This window comes from Carcharodon carcharias, chromosome 10 (genome assembly GCF_017639515.1).
Source record: "Carcharodon carcharias isolate sCarCar2 chromosome 10, sCarCar2.pri, whole genome shotgun sequence".
Taxonomy (NCBI): Eukaryota; Metazoa; Chordata; class Chondrichthyes; order Lamniformes; family Lamnidae; genus Carcharodon; species Carcharodon carcharias.
Window position 1 is genome coordinate 151,285,441 of NC_054476.1, and position 21,701 is coordinate 151,307,141.

The window sequence follows — 21,701 nt, forward strand, 5'->3', positions numbered from 1 at the left end:
CCCGATGAAGTACGTTCATATACTACAAGGATCCCTCAGGTCAAAGTTTGTTCCTCTGGAAAATTATGAAGAGAAGCAAAATGAACTTAATGTCACTCTCAACGAACTGAAGAACCAGTTGGCAGAGAACACTCAGCAATGTTCAATATTCCATGAGGAAGCCAAGAGGTACAAGAAAGAAATTGAAGAGCTGAAGAACCAGCTGAATGGAAAAAAGGAGGCATTGAAAGGAGAAATGATAGAACTTGCCAAGCTTCCAGCGGATAATGAAGCCATAAGTAGCACAATTATGGAACTGAAACAAGTTAAGACTTCAACGGAGACAGACCTGGCCAACAGTGAAAGGAAAATGAAGGACAAGGACAAAGCTCTGCTGCAGACAAAGAAGGAAAAGACAGAGATAAGGTTGGAAAATGTAAATTCAACACTGAAGCTCAAGGAACTGGAAGAAAAAGCATAGGATCCCATGACAGAAGTTTGACAAGTCCTTCCTGGTGTTCTAGCCAACATTTATCCCTTAGTCAACATCTTTAGAAAAAATAGATGACCTAATCATTTATCACGTTGCTATTTGTGAGAACTTGCTGTACACAAATTGGTCGCCGTGTTTCCTACATTAAAAAAGGGAACTACACTTCAAAAGTAAAACAAAAACAGAATTACCTGGAAAAACTCAGCAGGTCTGGCAGCATCGGCGGAGAAGAAAAGAGTTGACGTTTCGAGTCCTCATGACCCTTCGACAGAACTTGAGTTCGAGTCCAAGAAAGGATTGAAATATGAGCTGGTTTAAGGTGTGTTGGGGGGGCGGAGAGAGAGAGAGAGAAGTGGAGAGGGTTGGTGTGGTTGTAGGGACAAACAAGCAGTGATAGAAGCAGATCATCAAAAGATGTCACCAACAATAGAACAAAAGAACACATAGGTGTTAAAGTTGGTGATATTATCTAAACAAATGTGCTAATTAAGAATGGATGGTAGGACACTCAACGTATAGCTCTAGTGGGGGTGAGGAGAGCATAAAAGATTTTAAAATATTTAAAAATAATGGAAATAGGTGGGAAAAGAAAAATCTATATAATTTATTGGAAAAAAACAAAAGGAAGGGGGAAACAGAAAGGGGGTGGGGATGGGGGAGGGAGCTCAAGACCTAAAGTTGTTGAATTCAATATTCAGTCTGGAAGGCTGCAAAGTGCCTAGTCGGAAATTGAGGTGTTGTTCCTCCAGTTTGCGTTGGGCTTCACTGGAACAATGCAGCAAGCCAAGGACAGACATGTGGGCAAGCGAGCAGGGCGGAGTGTTAAAATGGCAAGTGACAGGGAGGTTTGGGTCATTCTTGTGGACAGACCGCAGGTGTTCTGCAAAGCGGTCGCCCAGTTTACGTTTGGTCTCTCCAATGTAGAGGAGACCACATTGGGAGCAACGAATGCAGTAGACTAAGTTGGGGGAAATGCAAGTGAAATGCTGCTTCACTTGAAAGGAGTGTTTGGGCCCTTGGACGGTGAGGAGAGAGGAAGTGAAGGGGCAGGTGTTGCATCTTTTGTGTGGGCATGGGGTGGTGCCATAGGAGGGGGTTGAGGAGTAGGGGGTGATGGAGGAGTGGACCAGGGTGTCCAGGAGGGAGCAATCCCTACGGAATGCCGATGGGGGGGGTGAAGGGAAGATGTGTTTGGTGGTGGCATCATGCTGGAGTTGGCGGAAATGGCGGAGGATGATCCTTTGAATGCGGAGGCTGGTGGGGTGATAAGTGAGGACAAGGGGGACCCTATCATGTTTCTGGGAGGGAGGAGAAGGCGTGAGGTTGGATGCACGGGAGATGGGCCGGACACGGTTGAGGGCCCTGTCAACGACTGTGGGTGGAAAACCTCGGTTAAGGAAGAAGGAGGACATGTCAGAGGAACTGTTTTTGAAGGTAGCATCATCGGAACAGATGCGACGGAGGCGAAGGAACTGAGAGAATGGGATGGAGTCCTTACAGGAAGCGGGGTGTGAGGAGCTGTAGTCGAGGTAGCTGTGGGAGTCGGTGGGTTTGTAATGGATATTGGTGGACAGTCTATCACCAGAGATTGAGACAGAGAGGTCAAGGAAGGGAAGGGAAGTGTCAGAGATGGACCACGTGAAAATGATGGAGGGGTGGAGATTGGAAGCAAAATTAATAAATTTTTCCAAGTCCCGACGAGAGCATGAAGCAGCACCGAAGTAATCATTGATGTACCGGAGAAAGAGTTGTGGAAGGGGGCCGGAGTAGGAATGGAACAAGGAATGTTCCATATACCCCATAAAGAGACAGGCATAGCTGGGGCCCATGTGGGTACCCATAGCCACACCTTTTATTTGGAGGAAGTGAGAGGAGTTGAAGGAGAAATTGTTCAGCATGAGAACAAGTTCAGCCAGACGGAGGAGAGTAGTGGTGGATGGGGATTGTTCGGGCCTCTGTTCGAGGAAGAAGCTAAGGACCCTCAGACCATCCTGGTGGGGGATGGAGGTGTAGAGGGATTGGACGTCCATGGTGAAGAGGAAGCGGTTGGGGCCAGGGAACTGGAAATTGTTGATGTGACGTAAGGTGTCAGAGGAATCACGGATGTAGGTGGGAAGGGACTGGACAAGGGGAGAGAGAAGGGAGTCAAGATAACGAAAAATGAGTTCTGTGGGGCAGAAGCAAGCTGAGACGATCGGTCTACCGGGGCAGTTCTGTTTGTGGATTTTGGGTAGGAGATAGAAGCGGGCCATCCGAGGTTGGGTGACTATCAGGTTGGAAGCTGTGGGAGGAAGATCCCCAGAGGAGATGAGGTCAGTGACAGTCCTGGAAACAATGGCTTGATGTTCAGTGGTGGGGTCATGGTCCAGGGAGAGGTAGGAGGAAGTGTCTGCGAGTTGACGCTCAGCCTCCGCGAGGTAGAGGTCAGTGCGCCAGACAACAACAGCACCACCCTTGTCAGCGGGTTTGATGACAATGTCAGGGTTGGACCTGAGAGAATGGAGTGCAGTAAGTTCAGAGAGAGACAGGTTAGAATGGGTGAGAGGAGCAGAGAAATTGAGACGACTAATGTCGCGCCGACAGTTCTCAATGAAAAGATCAAGAGAAGGTAAGAATCCAGAGGGAGGGGTCCAGGTGGAGGGAGAATATTGGAGGTGGGTGAAAGGATCCGTTGAATGGGGAGAGGACTCCTGCCCAAAGAAGTGAGCCCGGAGACGAAGACGGCGGAAGAAGAGTTCAGCATCATGCCGAGCCCAAAATTCATTTAGGTGAGGGCATAAGGGTATGAAACTAAGTCCTTTGCTGAGCACTGAACGTTCAGCGTCGGAGAGGGGAAGGTCAGGGGGTATAGTGAATACACGGCTGGGTCTGGGATTGGAAGATGGGGTGGGGACGGAGGGACAGGCAGGGGTGGAGGGTCCTAGATGGGTGTTGGTGTCGATGAGTTGTTGGAGCTTGCGTTCCTTAGCACTTGAGAGAAAGAGAAAAAGTTTCTTGTTGAGGCGTCGGATGAGCCGAAGAATAAAATGAAACTGGGGGCACACGCAGCTTTGAAAAAGGATACAGCGGTGTTGCTGGAGGGAGAGGTCGAGTGTGTTCATATGGCGGCGCATGGCACTGAGTGTGGATTTCAGAATGTGACGGGAACAGCAGTCCGAGAAACGTTTTATGTCCCGGAGATACCTGTAATCCTGGGTGGGTTCGAAACATGAGGGGTGGAATTTCAGTTGAAATCCACGTGGGGTAAGTCGGAGACGGAGACAGTCACTGAGAAAGGAGATATGGCTGTGAAAGTGAGTTTTAGTAAACACCTTGTCAAACACCAGGAGGGAAATGGAAAGCAATGAAGGTGATCAAGGCAAAAGAGAGGTATGGAAATCTTGTCGCAGAGATGAACAGAACTTCTTCAAGGAGGTAGGCATTTCTTGAAGAGCAGTGGCAGTCAATTAAACACAGAGATAAAAACAAAAAAACTGTGGATGCTGGAAATCCAAAACAAAAACAGAATTACCTGGACAAACTCAGCAGGTCTGGTAGCATCGGCGGAGAAGAAAAGAGTTGACGTTTCGAGTCCTCATGACGCTTCGACAGAACTTGAGTTCGAGTCCAAGAAAGAGTTGAAATATAAGCTGATTTAATGTGTGTGGGGGGCGCGGAGAGAGAGAGAGAGAGAAGTGGAGGGGGTTGGTGTGGTTGTAGGGACAAACAAGCAGTGATAGAAGCAGATCATCAAAAGATGTCATCAACAATAGAACAAAAGAACACATAGGTGTTAAAGTTGGTGATATTATCTAAACGAATGTGCTAATTAAGAATGGATGGTAGGGCACTCAAGGTATAGCTCTAGTGGGGGTGGGAAGAGCATAAAAGATTTTAAAATGTACTTCACTCTCCATAAAATGATTTAAATGTCCTGAGGTCAAGAAAGGCTATATAAATGCATGTCTTTCTTTCCAGATTGAAGCCACCAAGGGGCTAAGTAGATAAATGCGCCAAGCTATTCTGTTACTGAGTCAACTTGGAAAGCTGAGGATTGGGCTTGGATAACCTAGTTGACACTGTTATGACCTTAGCAATCTGGGATCATGGAGTTTAAGAAGTGAGCCAATCTTGATGGTCAGTCACTCATGATGGAAAATGGGTGTTGTGTGTACAATGGATGAGGCAAGGATGGGTTCACCCATGTTACTGTTCATGATCAAGAGCCTGCTAACACTCACTCTCACTCTGCGCTTGTAACTTAGACCTTTACATTCATCTAGACTGGGCAAACCAAATTTGCAGTAATAATTCATGGAATGCATCCAAGATAGCTTCCTAGGGGAGCATGTCAGAGAATCAAGCAGACAGACTGTTTCAGATCTAGTTTTGGGGAATGAGAAAGGGTTAATTGTTGTAAATGAGCCTCAGGGCTGGGTGAACATAGTATGATAGAGTTTTATATTGAGTTTGAGATGGATTTAGTTAAGTACAAAACTTTGGGCCTGAATTGAAACAGAATAATTGTGGGTACAAGGGGAGGATTGGCCAAGTTAGATTTGGAAACTAGTTTATAGGCCAAGACAGTAGGTAGGAAATGGCAAACATATTAAGAATTACTTCATAATTCACAATTGATTTTCCATTGCTCTAAAGAATAAACCTCCATAGTGGTCTAAACGTGGCCAAAAAGAGTTAGTGAAGGCATTAAAGGAAGAGGCTTCAAGTGTATGGGAAAAATGAGAGATTCTACAAATAGGATACAGCATTTAAAGGGCTTTGAGACTGCACATGAGCCCATATATGTGCTGCAAGTGATGCTGAGGCATTTGTAAGAGTTATCTTTGTTGTATTCTCTATTGAAGTGAAATTCATTGCTTTCATTGTAATACCATTTGTGTGTTAATGCATGCCTGATTTATGTTGATTTTGGGTTGACAGTTACAGTAAAAGTTTTAAAAAGTGAAATCTTGTCCATCAATTGGGGTTTCATTTCTTCACTGGTCTCTGCAGGGATTGTAACACCAATAGAGAACAGCAATATGGGTGAGATACTAAAGTTCTAATGGCACCTTTTAATTAAGAACTTCTCCTGTTATCTATCCATGGGGGCTGAGTCATTATGGCTCCCAGTTGAGGTCAGCTTAGGGGACCATCCTACCATCCTGATAAGGTTAGCTCGATGGATTTCCCCAGGTAGTCACAGGTGAATCCACTGTGATTTTTGCTGACTAGACTTTTTTGGTCTATCTTCATTTCAGGTAATGAATGACGTTAGCTGTCTAACAACTTGTCTGCATGCGTGTTTGCTATCTAAAATAATTTACTTACGGGAAGGCTAGGACAAAACAGCTTCACATAGAGCTGTGCTAACCTGTGAGAAAAATAAAATATAATGGTAACAACAGGGAAACCATAGGACATCACCACCTGTAACCAAAGGTAAACACAAACCGAGGTAGCAAAATCATGCAGCATTAGTGAAGTACCCTGTACCAACAGTCGGTGCCATAGCACTGAAGACAGCAAGTTAGACCTGGCACATAGCAGAGTCACAGCCAATAACTTCTGTGGGAGATAAAATATAAGAAGGAAAATATTATATCATAGAAATGGTCATGCAACTCTGATGTTTCTACAAACATCTGCTCTGGTGCAACATTCATACATATTTCATTTGTAATCAACATTGATTTTACTGTCTCATTTACATGTGTAAGGGAACAAACACCTTTTTTAAGCAGCTGTCCCGGATGCCTGCAAGTTGGAATAAAATTATAATGGAAAATGGACAAGACTCTCACTTGGCCACTGCAGGAGACTGTTTTAAAGCCAAAAGAATGTGCTCGATGTTTACGAAGATGGCCCAGCAGGGGAAGCAGGTTATCATGAGAATGAGAATCCCTCTTTGGAGAATCACTCCTATTCGCTTCCAGTTCTTGCTGCCATATGTCTGAAAATCAGAACAAGGGCTTTGTTAAAGTGAATTGTATTGATAGTGAATATTCTGATGGATACCGCTTTTTTACAACAACTGCATCAAAAAAGTAAATAACATATTTATCTGCCTTAACCAAAACCATAATAGAACTATTGGATACCATTCTTGCTCTTGCCAAGGTTTGTTCAAGGTTTGAACCAGTTGCACCTCAGCAACTATCTCATTGGTCACAGACTTTAAACATCTCTCTCTATACTTCGGTATATGATCATCAATCCCTTTCCTAACCAAATATCCATTGGACTTGGTTATAAAGCTGTTAATCAACAAAACATTAACAGCTTAGGTGAGGCTCTATTGCAGATATTCTTACACTGCAGGCAGGGGAGAACTGGTCTTAACCCAAGTCATGTTCATTTCATTATGTCAAACCCTTTAATTTGTGCTCACAGTCCATTTAATTAAACACTAAGCACTGGAATGCTGCTTTGGGCTGCATTAGAGTGCTTCAGTTGGAGTTTCTTGAGAGAGGGACTTTTAAGGGTTCATTTCGATCTAAAGTCTAGTCTTTCTTTAATTTAGCAACTAACTAAAAGTTGCTCTTTGGGTTGGCAGAAGGTGAGTTTTAGTCCAGATTTAAGACAGGGGTTATACAGGCTCTGCTTGCAGCTGCAACTAGTAAATTAATTAACTGGCTTAAACAGGTTTTCAGAAGCTAGATTCAGACAGCATAAAAGCAAGCCATCTACAGTGCTGCTTACGGTGACACTGGAGTGCTGTTTTGGGCTGCATTAAAGTGCTTCAGTTGGAGTTTGGTGAGAGAGGGAGTTCACTGAAGAGGGTGAGAGGTGATCCTTTCATTTTCTACCTTTCCTCAGTAAGAAGAGCAGCGGCCTTAAGTATGACCTGATAAGCATGTCTTCCTAGTTTATTCTCTAAACTAGAGGAAGTAAAAGTAAAAGGAGTAATTTAAGGGTAAGTCATGGCAGGCAGCTTGGCCAAGTGGAATATTCCTCCTGTGTAATGTGGGAAGTCAGGGACACTTCCAGTGTCCAGGGTGACCATGTGTGCAGAAAGCGCCTCCAGCTACTCAAAATTGGTGTTTTGGAGCTGGAGCTGTGCCTGGAGTCACCTTGGAGCATCCGCAAGGAGGAGATCATTGTGGATTGCACATACAGTGAGGTGAACACACTGCAGGTAAAGAATGCACAGGCAGAAAGGGAATGGGTGACTGCCAGGCAGTGTACAAACACTAGGTGGATAATGCAGGAGCCCCCTGGGTCAATCTCCCTCTCTAACAGATTTTCTGTTTTGGATAATGCTGGGGGAGATGGTTTCTCAGGGAATGCAGCAAGAGCGAAGTCCACGAGTGGGTCAGCTGCACAAAATGGGGGATAAAGAGTGGGAGAGCAATAGTGTTAGGGGATTATATCGTAAGGGGAACAGATAAATATTCCTGCGGCCGCAGATGTGATACCAAGATGGTATGTTGCCTCCCTAGTGCCAGGGTCAGGGATGTCACCGAGCAGCTGCAGGACATTCTGAAGGGGGAGGGTGAACAACCAGAGGTTGTGGTCCATATCAGTATCAACAATATAGGTAAAAAGAGGGAGGAGGTCCTAAAAGCAGGATATAGGGAGCTGGGAAATAAATTAAAAAGCAGGACCTCAAAGGTAGTAATCTCAGGATTAATCCCAGTGCAACGTGCTAGCGAGATCAGGAGTTGGAGAATAGACCAGTTGAATGCATGGCTGGAGAGATGGTGTAGGAGGGAGGGATTGGGATTCCTGAGGCATTGGGACTGATTCTGGGAAAATGGGACCTGTACAAGCTGGACAGGTTGCACCCCAGCAGGATTGGGACCAATATCCATGCAGGGGTATTCCCTAGCACTGTGTGGGAGGGTTTAAACTAGATTGGCAGGGGAATGGGAACCTGATGGGAACAAAAGAAGATGTGTAAAAATGTTAAAAAGACAAGTCTAAAGGCACTGTACCTGAATACACAGAGAATTTACAACAAGGTAGATGAATTAACAGCGCAAATAGTTGTAAATGGGTATGGTATGATTGCAATTACAGGGACATGGTTGCAGGGTGACCAAGGTTGGGAACTGAACATCTAAGGGTACTCGATATTTAAAATGAATAGGCAAAAAGGAAATGGAGATGGCATGGCATTATTAGTTTTTATTCTTTCATGGGATGTGGGGATCCTTGGCTAGGCCAGCACTTAATGACCATCCCTAATTACCCTTGTTCAGAGGGCATTTAAGAGTCAACCAAATTACTGTGGGTCTGGAGTCACACCTAGGCCAGACCAGGTAAGGATAGCAGATTTCCTTCCCCAAAGGACATTAGTGAACTAGTTGGGTTTTTACAACAATCAGTAATGGTTTTGTGGTCAACATCAGACTTTTAAATCCAGATGTATATTGAATTCAAATTTCACCATTTGAACCCAGGTCCCAAGAGCATTACCCTGGGTCTCTGAATACTCGCCCAGTGACAATACCACTATACCATCGCAGTAGTGAGAGAGGATATCTAGATGTAGAATCAGAATGGGTGGAGCTATGAAGCAACAAAGGGTGGAAAATATTAGTTGGCGTTGTCTATACACCTCCAAACTGTAGTGATAAGATAGGGGATGGCATTAAACAGGAAATTAGAGATATGGGTGACTTTAATCTACATATAGACTGTGCATACCAAATTAGCAATAATACTGCGGTGAATGAATTCCTCAAGTATGTACAAGATGGCTTTTTAGGCCAGTATGTCAAGGAACCAACTAGGGAATAGGCTATCCTAGATTTGATATTGTGTAATTTTGTGCAGGAGGTCCTTTAGGGAACAGTGACCATAACATGATAGAATTGTTCATTAGGATGAGAAGTGAAGTTGTCTGATCTGAGACTAGGGCCGTAAATCTTAACAAAGGAAACTCTGAAGGTATGAGGCATGAGTTGGCTAAGATAGATTGGGGAACTTCATTAAAAGGCATTACGTTGGATAGGCAATGGCTGATATTTAAGGAATGAATGTATGCATTGCAACAGTTACACATTCCTTTCTGGCGCAAAAAAACAACAGGAACAGTGGCCCAACCATGGCTGACAAAAGAAATTAAGGATAGTATTAGATCCAAAGAGGACTCCTATAAAGTTGCTAGAAAAAGTAGCAAGCCTGAGGACTAGGAACAGTTTAGAATTCAGCAAAGGAGGACCAAGAGATTGATTAAGAGGGGAACAATAGAGTATGAGAATAAACTTGCAAGGAACATAAAAGCAGACTAAAAGCTTCTGTAAATATGTAAAAATAAAAAGATTAGTGAAGACAAATGTAGGTCCCTTACAGTCTGAAATGGGAGAATTTATAATCGAGAACAAGGAAATGGCAGAGCAATTAAACAACTACTTTAGTTCCGTCTTCACAGAGGAAGACACAAATAACTTCCCAGAAGTATGAGGGAACCAAGGGTCTAGTTAGAAGGAAGAATTGATGGAAATTAGTATTACTATAGCAATAGTGCTGGAGAAATTAATGGAACTGAAAGCCAATAAATCCCCAGGGCCTGATAATCTACATCCTAGGGTACTAAAGGAGGTGGCCATGGAAATAGTGAATACATTGGTTGTCATCTTCCAAATTCTGTAGATTCTGGAACAGTCCCAGCAGATTGAAGGGTGGCAAATGTAACCTCACTATTTTAAAATGGAGGGAGGAAGAAAACAGTGAATTACAGACCGGTTAGCCTAACCTCAGTAGTAAGGAAAATGCTAGAGTCTATTATAAAGGATGTGACAACAGGATACTTAGAAGATATCAATAGGATTAGACAAAGTCAACATGTATTTATGAAAGGGAAATCATGTTTGACAAACCTACTGGAGTTCTTTGAGGATGTAACTAGCAGAATAGAGAAGGGATGTGGTGTATTTGAATTTTCGGAAAGCTTTTGATAAAGTCCCACATAACAGGTTAGTGTGTAAAATTAAAACACATGGGATTGGGGGTAATATAGTGACATGGATTGAGAATTGGTTAGCAGACAGGAAACAGTAGGGGTAAATGGATCTTTTTCAGTGTGGCAGGCGGTGACTAGTGGGGTACCGCAGAGATCAGTGCTTGAGCTCCAGCTATTCCCAATATATATGAATGATTTGGATGAGGGAACCAAATGTAATATTTCCAAGTTTGCTGATGACACAAAACTTGGTGCGCATGTGAGCGGTGAGCAGGATGTTAAGAGGTTTCAAGGTGATTTAGACAGGTTGAATGAATGGGAAATACATGGCAGATGCAGTATAACGTGGATAAGTGTGAAGTTATCCACTTCAGTAGGAAAAACAGAATGGCAGAGTGTTATTTAAATGGTGATAGATTGGGAAATGTTGATGTACAAAGGGACCTGGGTGTCCTTGTGCACTAATCACTGAAAGCAAACATGTAGGTGCAGCAAGCAGTTAAGGCAGCAAACGGTATGTTGGCCTTCAGTGCGAGAGGACTTGAGTACAGGAGCAAGCATGTCTTACTGCAGCTGTACAGGGCCTTGGTGAGACCACACCTGGAATATTGTGTGCAGTTTTGGTCTCCTTACCTAAGAAAGAATTTACTTGCCATAGAGGGAGTATACCAGGCTGATTCTTGGGATGGCAGGATTGTCGTATGAGGAGAGATTGGGCTGATTTGGCCTGTATTCACTGGAGCTTAGAAGAATGCAAGGAGATCTCAATGAAACATATACAATTCTGACAGACTGGATGTGGGGATGATATTTCCTCTGGCTGGGTTAGGGTCTAGAACAAGAAGTCACAGTCTCAGTATGCGGGGTAGTACATTTAGGGCTGCGATGAAGAGTAACTTCCCTCAGAGGATGCTGATCCAGTAGAATTCTCTACCACAGAAGGCTGTGGAGGCCAAGTCACTGAATATATTTAAGAAGGAAATAGATTTCTAGACTCTAAAGGCGTCAAGGGGTATGAGGAGAGCAGGAGTATGGTGTTGAGCTAGAGGATCAGCCATGATCATATTGAATGATGGAGCAGGCTCGAAGGGCCAAATGACCTGCACCTGCTCCTATTTTCTATGTGTCTATGTTTCTACTGTGGGTGCTGGAAATCTGAAGTAAAAACAGAAAATGCTGAAAAAGCTCAGCAAGCCTGGCAGCATCTGTGGAGAGAGAAGAAGAGTTAACGTTTCAAGACTGTATTACTCTTCGTCTGAATGTTAACTTTGTTTTCTTCGTTAACTAAGAGGGTGGTGAACCTGTGAACGAAGTTAATGTTTCGAGTCCTATGACTCTTCTTCAGAAGGGTCATACAAACTGGAAACGTTAACTCTGTTTCTCTCTCCACAGATGCTGCCAGACATTTTTTTCAGAGTTTTTCCAGAATTTTTTGTTTTTACTTCATTTAATTAAATGTCGGTATTTGCAACACCTGTTCCTCAGCATTTCAAAATGCTGGTTAATGTGTTCTCTGATCTGCTTTCAATTAACTTACTATTGGTCATTTTGCATCAACTCCAAAGTTGAATTTCCCATCCAATGTCTTTCCCTGTTCAAAATCACTGGATCATTTTTCTATCCATAGTTCAAGATTGTTAAAGCCAATTGTAGCAGCTTTGCACTGGTTGAAATTGGCAGGATGTGACGAGTGGAGTCCTGCAGGGGTCTTTGTTGTGGACTCAACTTTTTACAATTTATACCAATGACTTAGATGAGGGGAGCGAAGGCATAGTAGCTAAATTTGCTGATGACACAAAGATAGGTAGGAAATTATGTTGTGAAGAGGGCATAAGGGGGGTTGCAGATGGATATAGATAAGCTGAGTGAGTGGGCAAAAACCTGGCAGATGGAGTAAAATGTAGGAAAATGTGAGGTTATTCACTTTGGCAGGAAGAATAAAAATGCAGAGATAACTTAAACGGAGAACAGCTGCAGAATCCCAAGGTGCAGAGGGATCTGGGTGTTCTACTGCATGAGTCACAAAATGTTAGTGTGCAGGTACAGCAAATAATTAAGGCTAATGGAATGCTATCCTTTATTATGAGAGGAATTGAACATAAAAGTAAGGATGTTATGCTTCAGTTATACAGGGCACTGGTGAGACTGCACCTCGAATACTGTGTGCAGTTTTGGTCTCCTTATTTAAGGAAGGATGTAAGTTGTAGGTGGTTCAGAGGAATGATACCTGGAATGAGTGGGTTGTCTCATGAAGAAAGATTAGACAGATTGCACTTGTTTCCACTGGAGTTTAGAAGAGTGAGGGGTGATTTGATTGTAGTACATAAGATCCTGAATGGCATTGACATGGTTGATGTGGAAAGAATGGTTTCTCTTGTGGGTGAGTCCAGAGCTAGGGGGCACTGTTTTAAAATTAAGGATTGCCCTGTTAGGGCAAAGATGAGGAGAATTTTTTTCTCTTGGAGGGTTGTGTGGCTTTGGAACTCTCTGCCTCCGAAGGTGGTGGAGGTGGGGTCAAATAATATTTTTAAGACAGAGGTAGATAGATTATTGTTAAGCAAGGGAATCAAAGGATATCAGAGGTAGACAGGAATGTGGAATTCGAAACGCAAACAGATCAGCATGATCTTATTGAATGGCGGAGCAGGCTTAAGGGGCTGAATGGCCTACTTCTACTCCTATTTTGTATGTTCGTAAGACATTCCAGGAATTGTATTTGATACTTTCCTGGTCCATGTAGTTCAAATTAACACAGGGGATCAAGCTTCACAGAGCCTATATTTTAAACATTTATTCTTCCCTGAGATAGCGAATTAATTTTTCAGGGGACATCACTGCCCATTGCGCAGCTTGGAGTTAGTTGCACCTACCTGAGATATGAGTGTGTCACATGCTGTAGCCAACCCAACACCCATGGAGATACCCGGAACAATTAACGCCTGTCCAAAAGAAATAAAGAAAAGGAAACATTAAGCAAGATCATCCTGGATGTCACCAGCTTGCTACAAAATAATTCAACACATGGAGGGATTATATATAAATGAATAAAATGCCAATTTTTTTTGCACTTCCTTCTTTTCCTTTTCTCTTTTCCTTCCTATCAGGTTCCAATTCTTGATAATCTTTTGCTTGCTCCAGACTCGACTGTTTCAATGTTTCTCTGACCAGCATCCAATCTTCCAACCTCCCTAAATTGAGCTCATACAAAACTTTGCTACCCGTATCCTAATCCGCACCAAGCCTCCTTCAGTTATGATGAATGTTCCTGTTAAACTTAAAGAGCAACCCAGAAATTCCCATGTATGTTGAGCACAAGACAGTCCATCTAAATTACTCTGTATGCAGCCATGCAAAAAACGTAAAGATCCTGTGCTTTTAAATTAATAGGGCCATGCACAATAAAAGTCATTCCAGGGGACATAGCCCATCATCCCTGTTTTAATAGACGTACATTGGCTTCTGATCTGGCAATGCCCCAAATTTAGTATTCTTATCCTGATGTTAAAAATATCTTCAGCCTTCCCTATTTCTGTAACCTGTTCCATCCTTACAACCCTCCAAGACCCCATCTCCCTCCTTTCCCTCACCCCAACATTGATGGCTCTGCTTTCAGCTGCCTGAGCCCGGCATCTGGAATTTCCACCCTAAAACTTTTTGTCTTTCCAACTCTCTCCCCTGCTTCAAGGACACTCCTTCAAACTTATCTTTTCGATTGAACTTTTGGTCACCTATCCTTGTGATTTTTTGGCTTGGAGTCTGATTACACTCCTGTGGAGTGTCTTGGGGCGGCTTATTGTGTTAAGGTGTTATATAAATGCAAGTTATTGTTGGTGTTGGTACAGTTCCATGAGCCGCAGCAATCCAAGAATGCCTTGCACAAGTGACCAGTCCTCGTGTGTGATCCAAGTGGCTGCCAGAGGATTATCTGCCCATGAAGAGCATTCAGACCGAGCTCAATCTCATTCTCACCCAATGTCCACACACATCGGACTTCTAGGATGGCTCATTGACGATGGTGATGAGCTGGGATTCCTAGCTGGTGTTTCTGTTCTTTAGCCTAGGGCCACTGAAGCAACTGCTGCTCTATCATTGTCCTTCCACTGAGAGCAGCAGGTAACGCCCAGGCTTTTTCACAAGGAGCATTTCATCAGCTGGTAAAGGCACTAAGCTTCAAACTGATCGGAAGCAATGCATTTCCAGCACTATTTTATAGACGATACATTATGATGAATAAATGTGTACATTCTGAACATAAACTCACCGCTGCGGCAAGACTAAGTGCGTCCAATTCAGTTTTTCCTAAATGTCCACAGAACGCGAAGCTGACAATATTTAATAGAAGCATCATCAGTTCTGTCAAAAACTGTCAAAGGAAAATGAATGACAAGTAATATAATAATTGGCCATTTAACTTTGGTCAAACTCTCTTACAGTTTTGCTCTAATTAAACTGATCATAAAACAATTGTCTTTTTTTCTTCAAAAAGCTGACACAATTTTAAACTGATTTCAAAGAGCCTTTCAAGACTCGAAGGAAAGTGGAAAAGTTGATCCAGGCAAAACACTCGCTAATGAAGGATTCAAATATCAGGAAATGCAAATTAGAAATAATCGTCTTTGAAGTAGTAAAACAAAATCAAGCAGAAGAATTTCACCTTCAGCGTAGGAAGTTGTGGAATAAGTTATCAGGTAAAGTTATTGAAAGAGAATTTCTAAACGGGTTCAACAAAATGAACTGTGCAAGTTAAATCGGTGAAAGGAATTTTAAAGGTATGCTCAGTGAAGGTGATTGAATAAATGGTACAATTGAAAGGAATTAAGTAATTGGGCATAGAGATGCGAGTTGCATTAGTGAGTCCATTGAAGGAGATTATATAAACGGGCTTGGTAGACAGTTAGTTACATTTCTGGAGAGTACAGTGTATGAAGAATACGATGAGAAGTTAGGTGAGTGTAAACTCACCACCCGTCCAGCCAGTCCAGAAATGTGTTTCACTTCCTGCCAGAAGTTGATGGGTATCAATCTCCTTATTTTCCTCAGGAACAGGTTACCACGGGTTCCACATGTCTGGGCAACATTGTCAGAGCTTGGTTGCACTGAGTTCTCCATTTTTCCAATTCTTCACTGCAAACAAAAAAAAACAAACCAGTTATTTTACTTCTCTCGTTTGGATGTCCCCTCCCTGATGCCCCATTCTCCCAACCATGCATTGGGTGTCACCGCCACCCTTCTGAAGTAATAGATGGTTACAATCTTAAATCCAGTTTCCCACCTGGACTTCTGGTCATGATTAATATTTACCAATCGTCCTTTCAGAGCTGCAGGGTTGCATCATCTACATTTCAGGTTCAATGCTTTTGCACGATTTCTGCATATAAATAACCAAATATTAATTATACTGTTTCTTAAAACTTCTAAAGTTTCATTAATGAATGATTCTTTAATGCTGCACTGTTGACTGGTGTCCACTTTCAGGTAGGATGAGGGTGAAGGATTTACTCAATATTCTCTAGCCTGTGAACTACACTGAGAAGCTGTACTCATACATTGTATCTGTTGACATGGCTTGAGGTTCAAGTCATATTTTGTCACTGTTGACACAGCCTTAAGCCAATTGTTTTATCCACGCTGATACTGGTCCTCCTATTCCATGAGCCTCAGTTTTCTTAATCAGCCTTTTATGTGGTAGTCTGTCATGGGCTTTCTTATAATCCACATGGACAATGTCCATTGCATTCCCATCATTAACTACATCAAAATATTCAATGAGATTAGTCAAGCATGATCTGCTTTTTACAAATCTGCCCTGGCTCTTCTCAATTAACACAAGCCTCTCCAAATCCATGGTGATTCTTCTCCCTGATTATTGTTTCTAAAACCTTACCCACCACTGATATTAAACTGAATGACCTGAAGTTACTAGGAATGTCCTTACATCCTTTCTGGAATAAGGGTGTCACATTTGCCACTCCCCAATCCTCTGGCACTTCCCTCATACCCAGGGAAAAATGGAAGATTATGGTAAGCACTTCCACTACGTCCACCCACACTCTCGCAGTCTGGGATGCATGCCACCTGGACCAGGCAACTTATCCACTCTAAGCATTGCAAGCCTTTCCAGTAAATCCTTATCGATTTTCACTGCATTCATTAGCTCTATCATTTCCGCTTCTACTGACATTTCATCACCTTTCTCTTCCTTAGTACTCACCACTCTATAGTTCTTGCACATCTTTGCGATTTTTCTTGCAGATTTGCTCCTCTACCTCTCTCCTCTTGAACTGTTGTAGTCCATGTAAAAAAGGTTCTCCTACAATTCTTATTGTAGATATTAGTCCCAGCACTTAAATTTAACAGGTTTACAAGCACCACTTACCTCAAACAATTATAGATGCATGCATAAATGTTTAACATGATATGTAGGCTTCAAACTGGGTTTGTGAATTGGCAACAAGTGGACTTTAAATCAGAGGGATTTCTCTAAATGGCAGTCGACCCATAACACCAGTTTTAAGCCTGACTGGCAAATTGAAAACATACCCCAGTGACTACACATCAGGTATCATTAAGGCTGTTAAGTGCTTTGAAACATCCTGAGGATGTGAAAGGTGCTAGCTAAAGGCTTTTTCTTTAGCATACCATAAAAACAAATATGTACACATCCCATGCAACAACAAATGGGTGAACCCTCCAAGATTTGACCATTTAATGCTCCTTGCCCAGTGTTATTCTCGACTTTTGGTTAGCTAAATTAACTCTTTCTACATCATTTCACATACGGTGTGAGGGGAACCATGCAATCAACTTCTGAATTAACCCTGCAAAGATCTAATTAAACCAACTGATGCCCTGAGCTCAGATTTAATTGACCAAAATTTCAGTCAGTGGTGGACACCACCCTCACAGGCTTGTTATTTTCACCATTTTTAAATCCTAATCTGATTCAAGGGCAGCTATTTGTCCAGGAAAAGAAACAAAGCAGGTCTAGAGTTTGAATAATGCCAGATATCATTGTGATCTGGCAGATAGAGGTTAAGAATTCTGACCACTCACAACAAAACACTAAGGCCGGAATTTTCCGGGCCTGTTGGTGTCAGGTGTCATGGCAGGCTGGGGTGTGGGGAGCAATTCGGCTCCAGGGACAGAAATTGGTTTCAGGCCGGCATGAAAGCACAGCAGGATGATCCGATGGTTTGTGCCTTGATGCTACGCGAATCCCACTGGAGGCTGGCGTGAACCCGATTTACGCCTCGATGCAAAGTAAGGCCCCAATTGCAATCAATCCCCATGCCAAATTTTCCACTGCGCCGGCGGGAAAACATGCCGACCCGGACACACATCCGGACAAGCGTGACGTGCAGAAGTCGGGACTTACCATTAGGGGCCTTGCTCATATCGCGGACATCTGAGGAGCCCTACAGCTACCGGGCCCTGGAGGAACATGTGCATCGCCTGCTGGGTGGATCCTCATGGACAAGGGCTCCATCACGATGCAGCTCACAGAAGGTGGGAGGTCTCCATTGATGCTTCGGGTCTGCTTCGGAACAACACGATCTTGGCCATGGGCTGCTACAGATGATCGGCGAGTCGGGAGGAGAGGAAAGTTTACCTGCGAGTGGGAGAGGAAGGTGTACCGGGGTGGGGAGGTGGTGGGTGAGGTTGGAAGCTGGAGGAGTGAATGTGTCAGGGAGAGTGAGGCTTGGGGGGGTAGGTGGATGGCGAAGGTGTTGGGGGTTGTGAGGTTGGGAAAGGGGAATGCAAGAGGAGGAGGTTGCGACGGGGGAGAACGCGGCAAGTGCGGAGCTAGGTGTAAGGGGGAGCAAGTTGTAAGGATGTGAGTTCAGAGGGGTAAGGAGTTTGGAGGGGGGAAGGTGTCTGGGGGAAGGAGGGAGTAAAGGTGTAGGAAAGTGTCCAGGGGATGAAGGAGTAAGGATGGAGGAAGGATTAAGGGAGGGGTGGGCGTTGTCCAGGTTAACATACAAGGGAGGGGTCTGTGGAGTCAATGACTGCCTCCTGGAGAGTGATCCAGGGTGAGCATGGTAGAAGAGGATGGTAAGTATGAGAGGGGGCAGAGGGAGCCCTAGGGTGGGAGGGTGAGGGTGCATCGCTAGCGATCGAAGGGATGGCAGGGGTGGTTGGTGGGGACTCGAAGGCAAACATCGACCCTGGGGGTGGGAAGGAGGAGGTCGGGGTTGTCAATGTGAATGGGGGTGGAATTCTCGGGAAGGAAGGGAATGTACAGATTCAGCTGGACATCCTGGAAGGAAAAGGTTTCGGGTTGGTAGGTGACGGCGGGGAGGTGGAAGGTGATGCCAAGGGGATTAACAGTGATGGGGGAAAGGGCATGGGGAGGGGAAAGGACTGGTGAGCTGATCCAAAACTTAACTACTACCACTGTTGTTGAAATCGAAAACGAGCGGAGCCTCATGTTGGACGGGCACAGGTACTGCGTGGGAGTGCGATCAGCTGGTGGGCGGAGATGCAGCTCAGCTCAGATGGACAACTGAAAGAGAATGCCGGCAGGCAGCATTGAGAATGCTCTGGACAGTGAGATGAGTGTGATGGATGAAGGCTCCGCATGTGTAGGAGAGTGCTTGTACCAGGCTCTGAAAGGCCCTGCCACACACACGCTTCTCATTCCAGAATCATTTCTGTCCAGCAGCGTGCAGCTGAACTGCTAGTGGTGGGGGGTTGCAGTGGGAGGACTCACAAAGCCTGTCAAAGAAGCTGAAAGACAACCCTACACATTATTCAGTAAAAGCGAATATATTTTCATAAAGCGACAAAATGTGTTCCCCCGTGCAACCACTTGTGATCAAAATTTCTTAACGTTTCTAGGCCTACCACTTCTTCTAGGTGCTGCCCTGACATCCGCAGCAGGGGTGGAGACAGCTTGTGCAGTGGTTGGCCCTGTTGCCTCTGATGACTTTAGCATTGGTCCTCTGGAGAGTTGAGGCCTTGAGGGCCCCGACTCGTTTGGCTGCCCTTCTGTGGACCAGCCAAAGCATGGCTCATTTTCTGGTTGGCAGGATATGACGAGTGGTATGGCACAGGGATCAGTGCTGGGGCTTCAACTTTTTATAATTTATTTAAACGATTCGGATGAAGGGACCAGTGATATGTTTGCTAATTTTGCTGATGACTCAAAGATAGGTAGGAAAGGAAGTTGCAAAGAGGATGTAAGGAGGCTACAAAACGATATAGAGAAGTTAGGTGAGTGGGCTAAGATCTGGCAAATGGAGTATAATGTAAGAAAAGGTGAGGTTTTCCACCTTGGCAGGACGAATAAAAAGGAGGCATCTTATCTAAACATGGAGGGATTGCAGAGCTCTGAGATGCAGAGGGATCTGGGTGTCCAAGTGCATGAATCACAAAAGATTAGTACGCAGGTGCAGCAAGTAAGTAGCAGTTAGTAGAATGCTATCGTTTATTGTGAGGGGAATGGAATACAAAAGCAGGGAGGTTATGTTTCAGTTGTACAGGGCACCGGTGAGACCACATCTGGAATACTGTGTACAGTATTGGTCACCTTATTTAAGGAAAGATGTAAATGCATTAAAGCAGTTCAGAGAAGGTTTGCTAGACTAGTACCTGGAATGGGCAGGTTGTCTTATGTGGAAAGGTTAGACAGACTAGGCATGTATCTGCTGGAGTTTAGAAGAGTAAGGGGTGACTTGATTGAGGAGACTTGACAGGGTGAATATGGAAAGAATATTTCTTCTTGTGGGAGAATCTAGAATCCTGGGACTCTCTTTCAAAATAAGGGGTCGCTCATTTAGGACAGAGATAAGGAAGTTTTTTTTCTTGCAGAGGGCTGTGAGACTTTGAAATTCTTTTCCTCTAAAGGTGGTTGAGACAGAGTCTTTGAATATTTTAAAGGCAGAGGTAGATAAGCAAGGGAGTCAAAGGTTATCAGGGATAGGCAAGAATATGAGGTTAAAACCAAATTAGCCATGATCTTATTGAATGGCAGAGCAGGCTTGAGGTGCCGAGTGGCCTATTCCTGCTCCTAATTCATATGTATGTTCGTTCATATGGATGTTCGTATTCTCTGTGGTGACAGAGGACAAGGTTGAGGGGATTGCAGGCAAAGATGGCTCGCAAGGAGAGGACAGCCTTTGAGATTCCAGAATGGATGACCCAGGGGTGACCCAGCTGCCACTCCTCGTCCCTCTGGGTGCCCGAGGGCCCTGGTCTGACTCCTTGAGGGGAAGGAGCACCTGGAGGGATGTCGAGGTGCCCCATTTCTCTCTCGCGTTGCCACTGCAGGAAATCACCCATGGCTATCACGCCTGGGTGCAGGTCTCCACACATCTCTGCGTTCTGCTGGACCAGGTTCTCCATGACGTCCTCCATCCTTCCCAGGAGACTTCCATATAAGTAATTGTGAGCACCGCTTCATCAGAGAGCAGGTGGACACATTCCTCCTACTCGTGTGCCACTCTGTTGAGGGCTACCAAAAGCTCTGTGTGATGATCCCCCATCTTCTGCTGACTCTCCACAATGTGTTGGAAGGCCGAGTCCAGAGGCTCGTCATCTGACTCAGGATTCATAGGTGCCTCTTCCCCAGCAGTCCCACGAGTGCAGGGGAGCTCGGCTGAACCTGCCTCCTCCTGCTGCGGACACGTGTCCTTGCGGTGACCACCAAATTGTGAACCCAAGCCTGCTCTATATCCAGGTCCCACCGAGGTGTGTGTCTCTGCACCAGTAGAGGGTGTGGGTAAGTGCTGTGACAGGTCTTCCAGGCTGCTAATTCCCAGTATTCAATGGACGAGGTGTCCTTTTGGCTGGAGGTGAGGACGTAGGTGCAGCTGAGGGACTGACTGGCTGAGGGCATCGGTCACTTGGCAGAGCTCCCTGTGAACCAACGTAGAAATAGTTAGTGCACGGCAGCAGAGTCAAAAGCAGGAGAGAGAGCACTCACAGTTGCGTTGAGAGTGGATGATGTGGTGCAGGATTATCATGTGGGTGTTCGCCACTGACCTCATCGTCACCACAGGCATGGTCCATGTCCTCACCAGTCAGCACGATGGCACGTTCCTCAAAGTGAGTGAGGGGCCTAAAGTGGGCCACTCCACCCCCAGTCTGGGACCTCTCCCTGCTGCTGTGAGCCAACTTCTCCTGCATGAAAACAGATGGAGAGAGTGTGAGCAGGACAAGTGGCACTGCGTGGAATGTTTGTGTGGTGAGCAGAGGCCATGGACAGGAGGAGGATGTGAGCTCCAGAGGGTATGAGCCTGATGGAGATGTGAGGGTGTGTGTGAGAGTTAGTGGTGTTGTCCCTTGAGGTGTGAGACCCCTGTGGGTGTGAGATGGGTTTGTGAGTGTGTGAGTTGAGAG

The 21,701-nt window shown here is 44.6% G+C and overlaps 1 protein-coding gene across 1 annotated transcript in view; it reads right to left on the bottom strand.

Annotated features, from left to right (window-relative positions):
* The window catches only part of LOC121282898 (multidrug and toxin extrusion protein 1-like), a 58,947-nt gene extending 43,477 nt beyond the window's left edge, over window positions 1–15,470 (bottom strand). The window contains exons 1-5 of the mRNA XM_041196708.1: window positions 15,324–15,470; window positions 14,623–14,724; window positions 13,232–13,300; window positions 6,256–6,404; window positions 5,783–5,825 (exon numbers count right to left, since the gene is read on the bottom strand). Coding sequence (XP_041052642.1) covers window positions 5,783–5,825; window positions 6,256–6,404; window positions 13,232–13,300; window positions 14,623–14,724; window positions 15,324–15,470 — 510 coding nt within the window. The remainder of the gene's footprint in view (window positions 1–5,782; window positions 5,826–6,255; window positions 6,405–13,231; window positions 13,301–14,622; window positions 14,725–15,323) is intronic.
* Between the last annotated feature and the right edge of the window lie 6,231 nt (window positions 15,471–21,701).